General features: G+C 32.6%; 1 protein-coding gene across 2 annotated transcripts; it reads right to left on the bottom strand.

Moving 5' to 3' along the window:
- Positions 1-738: 738 nt before the first annotated feature.
- Positions 739-7,005, bottom strand: LOC123691714 (trimethyllysine dioxygenase, mitochondrial-like). Of its 2 annotated transcripts, none has more exons than XM_045636244.1 (8): positions 6,900-7,005; positions 4,754-4,853; positions 4,375-4,490; positions 3,866-4,086; positions 3,493-3,668; positions 2,038-2,262; positions 1,316-1,449; positions 739-954 (listed from the first exon to the last, which is right to left on the bottom strand). In XM_045636244.1, the coding sequence occupies exons 1-8, from the start codon at positions 6,904-6,906 to the stop codon at positions 818-820; spliced, it is 1,116 nt and encodes a 371-aa protein (XP_045492200.1). In that variant the 5' UTR covers positions 6,907-7,005; the 3' UTR covers positions 739-817. The 2 variants fall into 2 exon arrangements, with proteins under 2 accessions (XP_045492200.1, XP_045492199.1); XM_045636243.1 differs by lacking the exon at positions 6,900-7,005 and adding an exon at positions 5,982-6,150.
- Positions 7,006-14,635: the final 7,630 nt, after the last annotated feature.

The raw sequence follows: 14,635 nt of genomic DNA, 5'->3' as shown, positions 1-14,635 counted from the left end.
GCACAAATCTCCAATTCAATACGACAGCAATACAATACCCTAAATCAAGTATAAAATGCCGCATCATTTATTACGATGTAGGCACACGAAAGACCCAATATCAATTTCATTGTCAGTCAACACGGGTCGCCACAGCAGATTGAAATTGACCGCACAGTTAAAACGGACAGCTGTCGAATTATTTGAATAATTTAAAGGCCACATTAATATATCACAGGAAGGCTGTACCGTGCATATCACGTGTACGGTGTAACATACGACGTTGTTACATATTATAAACAGTAGATTTTAGAAAGATTCAGATATTCATTTTATGGAACCTTTAGTAAAATTGTGTGATAGTTGAAACAATATTAGATATACAATTCATATAAGATAAGGATTCTGTTTCTAATGAACAATGGTAAAAAAACTTCGTCTGGTAGAGTAGCATAAGGTTTAATAATTTAGATACTCATTTGTGAATAATAGGAATGAGTTAAATTATGTAACAAATTGAAACGGAAATAATTTATATATACATATAAAATAGACCCATGTATCATACATAGGATTAAATAATTCGTAATGCCACAATGTTCCGAGTTCCTCTTATGTTAAAATAAGGCATAAATTAGCGGAGAGACGTCTATTCTAATGGAACAATCATGTTAGGATAACAGATTGTTAGGGATAAATTTGAGGTTTCATTGAATATTCATATTACTCGTGTAGCATTAGGATAAAGAAAACAAACCATTTTTAATTTATTCTTACTTTTTATTAAGCATTTCACAAACAAGATAATATAGAATTTAAGCAAAATAAGCTTTATCGATCAAGGAATAAGGCCCAAAGTGCGAGCTCTGTTCAACCAGTCAGCACGTGATACGTAACAACCCCAAAGCACCCGTTTTCCTGTGAACCCAGCCCTTCCGTGTAGCACTCTGAAGTTGTCAAACACACATATAAAACCTGGAAAAAGTACTTTAAAAATAAATTTAAAAATATATAATCTATATTAATTCATACGTTCGGGATTTACATACCCTTTGCGAATTTATTTATTTATTTATTTATTTATTAGCCTTCCTTCCAAGTATGGTGTTGGTAAAATGTATCATAGTAGACAGTTTTATTTGTATTAAGTAAAATGCTGATTTTTTATATACAATTATCCAACATTTCATGAAATTTTAATTGTAATATGTATAACGTGAAGTATAACTGTAGAAGGTGAGGAAGATTTCAAGGATATAATAGATAATTTGTCGAAAATAATTAGACAACTTCCGACGCTCATCTGCTGTAAAGGAAATAATATACAATAAATTACCGGGTTTCAATTTTATGTGCCATTGATTTTTGCTGTCTTCAAAATACTTCGCAAGGTTTCGTAAAGATCGATAATACGCTCTGCATTCTTCAGCATTTGCAAACGCCATTGGGGATCGATCGTAGGAATTAAATCTGAAAGAAATATTGTTAAATTTTAAAATTATATAGTTTTGTTGGAACAATGTATCTTGCACTCAAAGCTATCATATCATAATCATAATGTAGTAAAATCAAAGGCAATATTTAAAAAAAAGTAATGAAGCATTTTTCAAATTTGAGTGTGGATCACAAATTTTTAAAACATATAATTTGAAATATTGCAATTTTCTTATATTTATATAATATCGGGCCTCAATTTAAGAATGCTACAATTTATCAAGCACAAATGAAAACTCTTAAAAGAGTGGCCTGAGTATAAGAGTGCTCAAGTACTGTAACTTTTAAAGTGCTACTAGATGCAGTCATCTTGTAGAGTCTTAGAAGTTAGGCCACTAGGTACTGAATAAAATTGTATTATACTTTTTTCACATTTGAAACGAGAAGCACTAAAACATATCAGAATAAGTTAATCATTTAGTGATGTCGATTGCTGTGCTTTCCATTTCATTTCTACAATTACTGGATCGTCAATTATTTAAGCCCAGTATTAAGAAATATAGCGTAGTAGATGTTGTGATTTAATTGGTCGCCAGTAGAAAATTTATAGCAAATACTTCTTACCTTATTTGCTTGATATCATTGAACCTATCAAGTTGTATAACTGGCGCGGAACATTTATGGAAATGGCCTTCTTCTATATACTCTGCTTCCACTTCAAACTTGGTTAAAAACTCAAAGTCCTCAGGATGCTCTTCTTTCAATTTAGTCGCCGCATAGAATCCATCCATAAAGACACTTTCACCTCCTGTCCCATTTGAGTGCTCGGTGCAGTGGAACATTTGTAAACTAAAACCAGAAGCTACGTCTACATCCTTGGAAAATTCTAGAAGCAGAATTTGAGACTATGTTCGCTTTAATTATCGTTTTCTAAGGCGCCTGTTCTGAAAATTATTTGCAATAGAATGGACGCTATTACAACATAAATATTACATTATTAAATATACACAATGAAGAGTTTTCTGAGGTCTTAACCGTTTATTCTGTAGCATTTTCCTTTCTACCTTAATCGGGATAAGGCTTCTTTTATAGGGCTATCAACACCGATACGGTATTAACTCCGGCTCAAACCAATTTCATTAAAGTCTAATAAGCGAGCAAAAATCTAATATCATTCATTTTCACGGTTCAGTGCTAAAGGTTTTAACCTAAAAGCCGGAGGGAATAAATGCTGAAAGGTTAGCTGAGGGCCGTGGATGTATATTAAATTTAATCTTAGGATAAATCTAAATACCATAAAATTCTAATTTTATTCATCATCGTATCGAAAAGTTTACGTAAAATTCAGATTAGGTTTCACGAGGCACAAGGTTAAATAAAATTAATAATAATATGATCGACTTTGTCTGGATATTCTATTAGTGCGCGTCTTACTCATTTTAATCAACACAACTGAGCATTCTTATCATTTACGTATTACAATACCGTTATAATATCACTCCAATTGTAATATTTTTAAATGGAACACAAAGAGTTCTGGAAGACAAAAACCAGGATTGTTGTAATTTTTGTAGCGTGAAAAGTTAAGGGCGCCATTCGGACCTCAGAGTCGGGGCTACATTACTTCCGTCCAACCGTACTTTACGGCCAAGGAAACCACTCAACGAATTGCTAAACAAGATTTAGTCACAGCCAGCAAAGCAGTTTTAAAATGACCTCTCCGACTTAAGAAATAAGGTCTATATCTAATCACCTTACTTGGTGAAACATTGAGTTTAAAGTGGACTAACTAAAATTACTATTATACGGATTTATAATGCTGAAAACCTCTATTAAGGTTTTTAAAAATGCATTTAAACTACTTAAACAAATTCGCTATAAAGAAATTTTTAATAAATATAACAAACAATTTTCTTGTAGCAATTCGCTGAGCTAACCTAATTTATAATTTCCTTGAAACTATTATGTTTTACTCTCTATTACTATACATTAGAAGTAATAACGTTTCAAGCGCGACCTTTCATAAAGACCCAGAACAAAAATGACAGTCATTTCGTAATATTTTCTTCAGATTCTCACCCAGCAGGTTCCGTGAAGTACGTGTTGTCAGTATGCTCTTTCAAAGTGATGTTGGAATATGCTGTGTCAGCATGCTCTGCGTTTGTGCTGACACTCCACATACCACCGAAAAAAGTGTGCTGCACTCCTCCCAGTGCTTTGCCGACTGCTTCTGTTGCTTCTGGCGTTGGCTCTACCTGGAAATGTAATACATTTTGGGCATTATATCAGAAAATTGCCTTTTTAAAATCCACAAATTCATAGGATCACATTGTTTTATGAATTATGAAAATATTGACTAATATTTGGACGTCATAAACTTCATCAATAATTCCCCGGTGGAATAAATAATAGGAATATTAACAGAAATAATATGAATGTCAAATTTCCTTACTTGTTCAATCAAAGCAACTCCATAATCGAGCAACGACTGAAATACCAATTTGGCTCCATCAGTACTATTAATGAATTCATCGGCTGAAACCCTGGCAACTCTTGTGGCGACTTCAGGACCTCGCCATAGTTTTGGTGCAGATTTTCTTTTATTACACCACGTTTTATAGTCAAATTGTACTAAGAAATCAGTCTTATAGCTCGATTCATGGCCATCACTCCCTAAAACCAAGTATTTAATAAAATTAAAGTATAGCAAAAGATTAAAATACCTGTTCATTTGTTTTGAAGTTCTATGTAATTTACGTAAAGAAACAACATTTATTGCGCTAATTGTTAAAAGATTTTTGATAGCATCTGATATATTATTATGATGTTGGATAGAAAAAGTAAACATAATCAAAACTAGGCTATAAAGGTTTTCATTGTATTGTAAGGCTTTGAGTTCTGCTTTTTTGCTTCAAATGACAATGCAAAGCAATAATATAGTATATAGCGTGTTCTACATACATTGAACCGAAAGTATTGTATCAGCTGTAATTGTAGCTTTAACAAAAGTAACGTCAGGTATTTCCAAAAGATGTTTAGCTCTTTGATTGGTGTCTATGTGGAAACATGATTTGCACCTGAAATGAATTTAATGTTTTATTATTTTCCGTGATTCAGAAGATAAATGTATCACTTCTCTTCAAATATTTTAAGTTAATTTTCTCCGTTGTTATATTTATTTTGATGATAATTTATCATGATGACGGAGTCTGATCTTTCTTCTCCTTGTAGGAAAGTCATTTCAGTCAATTTAGATAACTAAATGGAATCATAAGTAACAAACTATTCAACTTGAATTCGTACCATATTATAGAAAGAAAAAAAAAATAAATAAAATAACCTGCAGTGATCCCGAAGCCAACAATCTTCGAAATTTATTGATAATCCGCTATCAAATACAAGTTTTAACGTTCTACCATCAATAGAATAACTTTTTAATGCTGAAAAAAAAAAATGCTTATATACAAATTTGGGACGAAATATATATCAGCAGCGTTGGGTGAATAGAGGGAATCACGATTATGTAGAGATCCTAAATATAAGTACCTAACGTAATAGCGGCAATCATCGACGACCATTTATTGGGCCAATGCTATCGATTTACGCCCTGTTGCACCGAAAATTATTTGTATTGGAAGGTATTTGAATTCTATGCAGTTTTCATGACCAGGCGTATCTACTACCGTACCTGGTAGAAGTTTGAACTTATATTACATAGAAGGAGGATGTGTTTTGTTTGTTGTGAATGCAAACCTACATCATTGATTCATTACCTACCGAGTAACTTAGGCCTTTGACAGAAATATTAAAATAAATTATCCACCGACCTTAGCTGTTAGAAAGAAATGATCTATTAGAATTGAAACTGATGTAGGTTATTCATAAGAGATATTGCTTTTGTTGCACAATGTACATCCCCCTTTTTATTTTATAAATATAAACACGTGAAACATGTGCAATAAATCAATCGAAATTAACATAAACCATTACAAACAATAATGTTTTTATTTATGTATTTTTATCATCTTAAACAAATAAATGTCCTCTGTGTACCCGATGAGTTTATACTTGTTTTATTTATAAGTAAATATATTTTCTTATCCAGCCTTGTTGTAATCTCAATTAAACATGGCGATTAATAATGGTGCAAAGATAAATCAAAGTTGCATGTGCATCTCTGATTTACAATAAGCAAATAAATGTCCTCTGTGTACCCGATGAGTTTATATTTGTTTTATTTATAAATATAATATTTTCTTATTCAGCCTTGTTGTAATCGCTTCTTGTCTACAAGAAATTCTGCATTTTTTTAGGGTTCCCTACCCAAAAAGTAAAAACGGGACCATATTACTGTGACTTTGCTGTCTGTTTGTCTATTTTTCCGTCCATCCTTCCATCTGTCTCATGAATCGTGATAGAGTTGAAATTTTACATATTTATATTTATTCTTTAATTATTTTAAAGCGAATATACAGGGTTACTTGTAAAACACCAGCAACCTCACAGGACAAGATAGCTAACATCATAAGTAACGAGTCGAACGAGTCAAGACGATCAGTCTAACTTACAGGACAGGTAGTCAGTAGAAAGCTTCATCACTCAGCAGCCAGTTTGCGTGTCAATCATTTCAATTATTTAACAAAATGATCATTCATGCATGACACCACGCGCATGCCATGCGGAATTACCGTCTAGGGTGACGGAAATTCCGCATGGCATGCGCGTGTAGTCCCTACTAAGTACAGTATGTGACTAGACTAGCGTCATAAGTCAACGAACTGTTATCAAAATCGAGCCATAAAATTCGCGTATGGAAGCTCCCTTCACAATAGATTTAGAGGAATGTATTTATTTTATTCTGTTTTTACCGACTTCAAAAAAAAGGAGGAGGTTATCAATTCGGCCGGTATGTTTTTTAACTATTTGTTGTCATAACGGCTAACTTCCCATTTTAACTAAAGAACTATTTTTTTTTTTGTTTTGTGAAATACCTTTACATGAAGAATATGTTGAAGAAAGTAATTGTTCATATGTTTGAAGAAAGTAATCTCTGTAACGTAATTTATATTAATAAACCTTATATTATAAATGTAAAAGTAACTCTATCCGTCAGTCTGTCTCTTCTTCACGCCTCAGCCACTGAACAAATTTGGATGAAAATTGATACCTAAATAGCGTGAAACCTAAAGGACATGGGATAGTAGAGAGATTTTCATACCAGAATACGCCTGTAATCGCCAGAATACGCGGAAAGCGAGTATGCTATATGCGAGTATCATAAGATAATAATATATATTGGAATGTAAAATAATAATATTATTTAGCGTCCAACTGGTCATGTTGATGAATAAAAGTGTTTTAAAAATAAGTCAAGCTTTGAATAAATAACAATTAAATCGGAATCAGAATCACAAACTAGTTTACATTATTAATCAAAGATCCTTATTTAAATAAATCTTAAATCTTAATTGGATTATAAAACTTACTCTTCATATTTGTATACACGAAATAATTTTTATCACAAATCCGCGCTATGGCACGTCCGCTATAACCCGATGTGAACTTTAAACAAATTATGTAATTAGCGCCAGATATTTATTAAAGACGTCACTTATCAGCTATCTATCTGGATAGCATATACTGGTCCATTCTATAGCTATGTGTTTAATTAATATGTAAATTTATTGTAACTATTTTATCTCATGTGGGTGTTAGATGAACGTTAACATTTAAGTATTTGATTATTCAATGGGTTGATAACTAGATAGTTTGAATGCGTGCGTACTCCATGCGGATATGGATAATATATTAAAGCGTTATTTTACGAATTGTTTTTTTAATTTTATTGTTTATTATTTAGGCTTAGTTAAATTTGCGACACAAACAAAGTCACGACTTCCAAGCAAAAGCGAAACGAATCCATTGTTTATTATTACGAAACCCAATCACTCTGTTTATATTATAGAAGATCAGAATTTTGTTATAATTAATTGCTGTTTATGAGTTATTACAACATTTTTTTGTAATATTTCTGCAATTTTAATTTGACTTTGTGACTAATGGCCCTTGATAAAGAAAAGCTGTGTAATTAAGTAAACCCCTTGGGAACCCTCTCAGTTATATTTTCAAGGCGCAGGTAATTAAATAACAATTAGCTGATTCAGTGAACGAGAATCCTTAAAATATGATTTTCTTCTTGAGCTTTTATTTTTATTATTATATAGGAATTTTTGTGTCGGAGTACATTTAATTGTACTTAATCAAACGTACATAATTTAGCGTTATTTTATACACTAATCACATAAAAAAAGTCAATAAGAGCCTTAATTCAAGATTTAGTAATAATTGTTGGTTGTAGGCAAGTTGTAGGCTTATTTAATAACTTTTTATAGTATTCCTTTTTTAATGTAATTGCCAGCATGAACGGCTCTATGACATGTTGTCTACTTCAAATGTTTATAAAATCTTAAGAACCTTCGTACTTGGTACCTTGGTACCACATTGGTGCTTCGTTGCTGCTACAAAAAGTTATGAAAAATATTTACATTTTATCATACAGTTATTGAAGTGTATTATAATAAGTGAGCAATGCTTTATCAAGTTAGTCTTTTTTAAATGGGAATTTCCTTACGACTTCTAAATTTATATCATCAAAGTTATTCTCATACAGAAATTAAGATATTTCATAATATAACTTATAATTTCGTTTATATTGATGATCTCTACATGCCTTTCTTTTAGTATAAACACTAGCATTTCGCCCGCGGCTCGCCCGCGTTTTCAAAGAAAAACCCGCAGGTCCCGTTCTCGTGAGATTTCCGGGATAAAACCTATCCTATATGTTAATCCAAGTTACCCTCAATATGGGTGCTAAATTTCATTGTGATCGGTTCAGTAGTATTTGCGTGAAATAGTAACAAACAAACTTACAGACACATACATCCTTCCTCACAAACTTTCTCATTTAAAATATTAGTAGGGAGCTGCTCCGAAAGAAAATAATTAAGTAAATGCTTGTTGAATTTTTAATTCGAACTACCCTCGTTCCTATAAACAGGACTTTTGCTATTTATAAGTTGCTAACAATAATAATTATAATAAATGTTTACAAACATAAAGTCAGATGTTTAATTTTAGACATTTTGTAATTTAATCAGATAATACAGGAAGTAGGTATATAAATTCTTGCTTACAGGGAGAAAACCAGGCTGTGGTTAATTTTAAACTTCTCAGTCTCGGCTTCTTATAAGGCTTTACCTTTACAACTTGCTCGGCAAATGAGCATAGAAATTATTCAAACCTTTCACTTTAAAATGAGTAGGTATATTCAAATATAATATATTATAGATAATGCCTGGGAAAAAAATAAATCTTGAAATAACGAAAAACGCCGAGGGTCAAATTTTGGTAGAGACAGGGTCAAAAATGTCATGTATGCTTTATTGTATTTTTTCAAAAAGGTTACCACCACTGCTCGAAACCGTCAACGAAAACATCGTCAGAAAACCGGCATGTCGAAGAATCAAAAAGTTCGACGACATGTGAAAACTCCCAATTACTCCCAAACCACACTTGGCCAGCGTGGTGGATTACGCCCTAATCACTTATGGGAGGCCCGCGTCCCAGCAATGGGGACATAATATATATGGGCTGCAGTCGATTGCTCAAGGGTTAGAAAAAGTATATTAGAACGATGAAAATGTCGTTTTAAACTATCTGAAAGGCTACAAGAAATACCTATCCTGTGACATTCACCTAAAGGCATTACGGAGCGCTTAGCATAAATCTATTACATACCGGTCGATACGAGGAAATATAATAAATCATTCTCAAAGTAGATTGAGTGTCAGGAACTTTTATAAGCTATAATTTTATCACGTAACTTTCTAATGGTGTTATTGAAAATCGGCTTAGCGTTCCGTAAGTTTTCTAAAGTCAATAATTTCGGGAGTAGATAAGTATATTCAGATTACTTAAGAATTGTGATTACAAAGTAAAAGGAGATGAATCAATTTTCTATCAGATATAATAATAATAATTTTTTTCATGATTTTCCGAAGACAAGTTAAATATTTTTTGAGCACTCTCATATACCTACAGGGAACTAACTGACTTTATGTTATTAGTATTAAAAATATTCAATATTATGATTGATTGCATTTTAATACAGGGAATTGACTTTATGTTATTAGTATTAAAAATATTCAATATGATTGATTGCATTTTAAATTCTCCTATAAAGCAATTCAGAGTCTTTATTAGCATAGGTATATACTATATAGTTTTCTATAACGCCTTCTCCCAATAAAAGCTTAATGAAATTTTAAACGGTAAAAAGCAAAAAGCGAATGAAATTACCCGATCCGAGAGTTGTAAATCAATTATACAAAGATGAAAATGGTCAAAGGAAACAACAAATAGAAGTTTCCGATTAAACAGAATTGCGAAGTTGCCTTTTGTTTTTGATCGATGAGGGCGTTAATTGCTGAATGTGCTGAAATGTGTGTTATTTATTGCATCACGAGTAAAGAGAAAGTTGCAGAATAATTAAATAAAATATATTAAAAGTATATTGGAATTAAAAACAAAAAGTATGTTGAAAAAGACATTTCATTATCATAAGTGGCCAAGTGGGAACATCAAACATCAGGAAAGTATTATAGTATACATAAGTAGTGTGAAAGAGAAGATCGGCATTGTAACAACAGATTGAGAGGCAAAATTATTCAAAGAAATATTTATTAAATACGATACCAAATAGCACCGTACCGCATCCTTATTAGGTAATGTATCCCGATTACGTAACAATATAATTCTTCCCAGAATACTTGTCTAACTGAAGTTCTTACATGATCATAATATTCTCCAAGTTTTAGGAATATAACATAGCACGTATTGCACGAAATAGTATGTTAATTGTCCTTAACTTTTCAGTTTCCTTTGGTTTAATATCTCTGCTGAACAATGGCGATAAATATCATTTAACACGACCTTAATATCTCACACATATTCTAAAGAAATTGTCGCGATAAATGCTTATTGGAATTCTCGCTAGCATCTCTTGAACAGGCAATTTAACTTATAAGTATGCGTGGGGCATTAACTTCCATTTGCACTTCAAGTAACTGTGATCGTGTACGTTTGAGATCAATCGATGTTACACTTTGTAAGGCGTTATTTAATATATTACAATACTAGATTTCCGCCCGCGGCTTCGCCCGCGTTTGCAAAGGAAAACCCGCATAGTTCCCGTTCCCGTGGGATTTCCGGGATAAAAACTATCCTATGTGTTAATCCAAGTTACCCTCTATATGTGTGCTAAATTTCATTGTAATCGGTTCAGAAGTTTTTACGTGAAAAAGTAACAAACATCCATACATCCATACATCCATACAAACTTTCGCATTTATAATATTAGTAGGATAGTAGGATTATTTAAAATTCCTTTCTAGCTAGGCTTAAGCATCATCGTTTTTCACTATTACTTATAGTTTTACATGTTAAAATGTGTTGTAGATTTATTACCACGCTGGTATAGAATATAAAAGGTTGCTATTGCTCTACATCTTTACTTTTTTCTAACCAATTATTAAAATACTAGCTGCGCTCCGCGGTTTCACCCGCGTGGCTCTGCTCCTGTTGGTCTTAGCTTGATGATATACCTACATATAGTATGCTATCGAGGAAGGCTCATAAGCCTTCCTCGATGAATAGGCTATCGAACACCGAAAGAATTTTTCAAATCGGACCAATAGTTCCAAAATAATCTCTTCAGCTTTATAATATTAGTATAGATTCTATCTTTGCAGGGCAGATAATTCAGATTGATTCCACAATAGGTTTGCAATATGAAAACTGTAACCCCTAAATTTTTTTCTTCACCATTATTAAGATTGACGTAAAGTGCAAACTATTTTTAAAGGATATATTATTTTCATGCTCAAGCAACAGACGTGTACATAAATGGATAAAATGATATTTTTCAATGATATTTTTCTGGCAACGTGCCAAAGACATCTGCTGTTTTACTTCATTGGTAATTCCATTATATTTGAGGGCAAATAGCCAGGAACTAAAAGATTGCTGTTATTGGACTTAAGATATACTATTAATTTTTCCATTGCACATCTTGACATGAAAAGTGGTGCAATATGTTTATATGACAATCTATTAATCTGTCACGTTATAATTATGAATGTAAAAGTTGCTTGAAATGTTCTTCTTTTTCTATAGAAAATTTGTAAGCAAAATTTAAATAAGAACCCAATTAGGTAAATCATGCCACACTAGAAGAAGGTGTGTAGTAATATTATAATCGTAAAATACGAAAGAACCAACTGTTAAACCCGACAACAGGGTGTTTTCCACTACCCATGTGTAAAACTACGTTACTAAAATATGAAAATACTCAGTTCAATCAGAATCAAAAACTAAATTATAGGCATTTGATACGACATAATATAATATGGTAATAATTTAAGTATATTTTGAAAAGAATATCTTAATATCACCTACTAACTTAACAACAAAATTCCTTTAAATGTGTCATCCCAGAACACTAAAATTAGCACCATCGTTACTTTAAACAGACAAAACTTTACCACGACTCGAAGGCGGTAAATTGTTTGCCAAAGCCAAATACTTGCAGAGTCAGATTTAAACTTTTAAGAGACGTGTAAGAGAACTGCAGTTGCAACGAATACCTATTTGAAGTTCTACCACGGAAGTTTGTGAGTTGGCTCGGTGTCGATTGCTAATTCTATTACATTTGGTTTTCACTGTATGTGCAATGTCCTCAATTTTATTGCAGCTAGCACGTGATTATGGCTTGTATTCCGTACTAGCTGCGTTCCGCTGTTTCACCCGCATGGCTCCGCTCCTGTTGGTTTTAGCGTGATGATATTATGTAGCCTTCCTTTTGACGTGACAACGTCTTATAATTCGATAGAGCCGGCCGCACGCACGAAAAAACATGACTCATGCGGCGTTACCTCACTCTGAGGCGTTCCATGTAAGGCTTGAAGTGCAAGCGAGAGCGCGGAACAAGCGACAAAGAAGCACAATCGTTGTCACGTTCAACTATCGTCAGTAAACCGAATTTACAGACAACCAATTTTTTTTTCAAATCGGACCAGTAGTTCTTGAGATTAGCGCGTTCAAACAAACAAACTCTTCAGCTTTATAAATTTTAGTATAGATATAGATTACCTATACGAAATACAGATAATATAGATCTAATGATTGTAAAATTACATATTACCATTATAATAAGTAAATTGTATAGCGTTGTGACAATAGATGAACTAGTTAAAGTTTCGAATTACGATCTTACTCTTCTCTTACTCTTCTCGAATCTTGGATATTCGTTAAAATTTACGGTATGGGTTGCTTTTAGTTTTCAATAGAGTCTTAGCGAGCTTAATACACTTCATAGTTTACGTAACGGATTTAAATGTTACATCATCCTAACTGGAAACTTCATTCATGGAACTTTAACAATAAACTTTAGCAGGTTTAGTCTGTAGATATTATTGTTCTGTCTTTTATAAAATTTGATTAGCTAGTTATTAAATAATACATTACCGTGGATAATAATGCACGAGAGTAAAACCAATCTACATATTTTTTTTTTGTTTATGTCAATTTTTACTCCAACAGATCCGCATTATTGATTCTGTTTCGGGGAAACTGTAACATACCTACGTAAAAAGTATAGGTATTATAAAAGGAAACGTTCTGAACAGCGTCTTATAATTCGATAGAGCCGGCTGCACGCACGAAAAAACATGACTCATGCGGCGTTACCTCGCTCTGAAGCGTTCCGTGTAAGGCTTGAAGTGCAAGCGAGAGCGCGGAACGAGCGACAAAGAAGCACAATCGTTGTCACGTTCAACTGGCGTCAGTAAACCGACTTTACAGACAACCAATTTTTTTTTCTATAATATCCAAGTCCCATTACATTAATGGATCTAAACCTTCTAACGCTTTGTAACTCTATTGTCGTATAAATCGTTCATTATCACTTTAAAACAAAGCTTGTATTTTCCATCATTTCATATACAGTTCCCGAATGGATGCGGGTATAAAAATAAGTTACGGGAACAATGGTTTGGCTTCAGTTGTATTCTAGCTAAAAGCGATCCGTAGTTAAATGTTAAAAGCCCCTTGATGAGGCTCTAAGTAATGAAAGTCTCTCTATAAAGGAAACGTAGGCTTTTAGTTTTACGAATACAGTGGGCAGATAATTGTTATCAGGGAAGGTCCCTACCCTACTTGTTTTTAGATACAAATTTTAGCGACTTTTTGCAAAAATAATTTCGAAAAAAAAAAAATTTTCTTTGTGATACACTTGTACCTATATAAAAATAATTTTAATTCAGTACCTGTTTCCCGTATTTTTATCTTTATCAATTTCATACGTTTGAAAGAAAAATTGCCAACATTGCCAACTCGCCTTTTTATAAAAAAAAACACCCAAATCCTTTCAGTAAAACATGCAAAGTCGTAACTAGTAACTAGTATTAAGTATTTGTCACTGTTTTAACAGTTCTGCTGTTTACAGCAGAATATAATTTGTAGTACTAAAAAATCATACAGAACCTCCAATATCACCTTGTAGTCGAACTTGGCGTGTTTATTGTTATGTTTCCATTTTATTCGTTCTTTTATAGTTTTGCTGGATGTGTCGGTGATATTGTTATGTTGGTGAACACTTTTACTAGGAACGTTATGAGAATTTAAAAGCGTTGCTGAAATTCATACCTAAAATTAAAACGTTTTGGTTTTAACAACATTGAATGGTTGTCTGCGATACATCTTAATAGGTAATTAATTTCTAGACGAACTTCAAATCTTGTTTGACGAAAAAATGAGTGTTTTCATAAGGAGACAATTGCTGATTAAATCGTCTAAAAAATTTTGAATGAAAGTTATTAAGTTCTTCTTCCGTAAATGGTGTGATAAAATTCAAAGTAGCAATTATGCAATACGTAGGTACATACCTATTGCATAACCTTGGTGTGTCGTTATTGGTCCAGGCTCTATATTTAATTCAAAATATAACAAAGCCTTCTTATCTCAATAAAGTTCCAAGGAAAAAAATGATCCTTATCTCAAGTTCCCAAAATAAATTAAGTTTATCAAACATCGTTATTTATAAACCCTGAAACCCTCACGATGCTTAGGGGATTTGTCGGCCATTTCGTTCCGAAGGAAAAAGGTA

This window comes from Colias croceus, chromosome 5 (genome assembly GCF_905220415.1).
Source record: "Colias croceus chromosome 5, ilColCroc2.1".
Lineage (NCBI taxonomy): Eukaryota > Metazoa > Arthropoda > Insecta > Lepidoptera > Pieridae > Colias > Colias croceus.
This window is presented reverse-complemented; position numbering and strand designations above follow the sequence as displayed.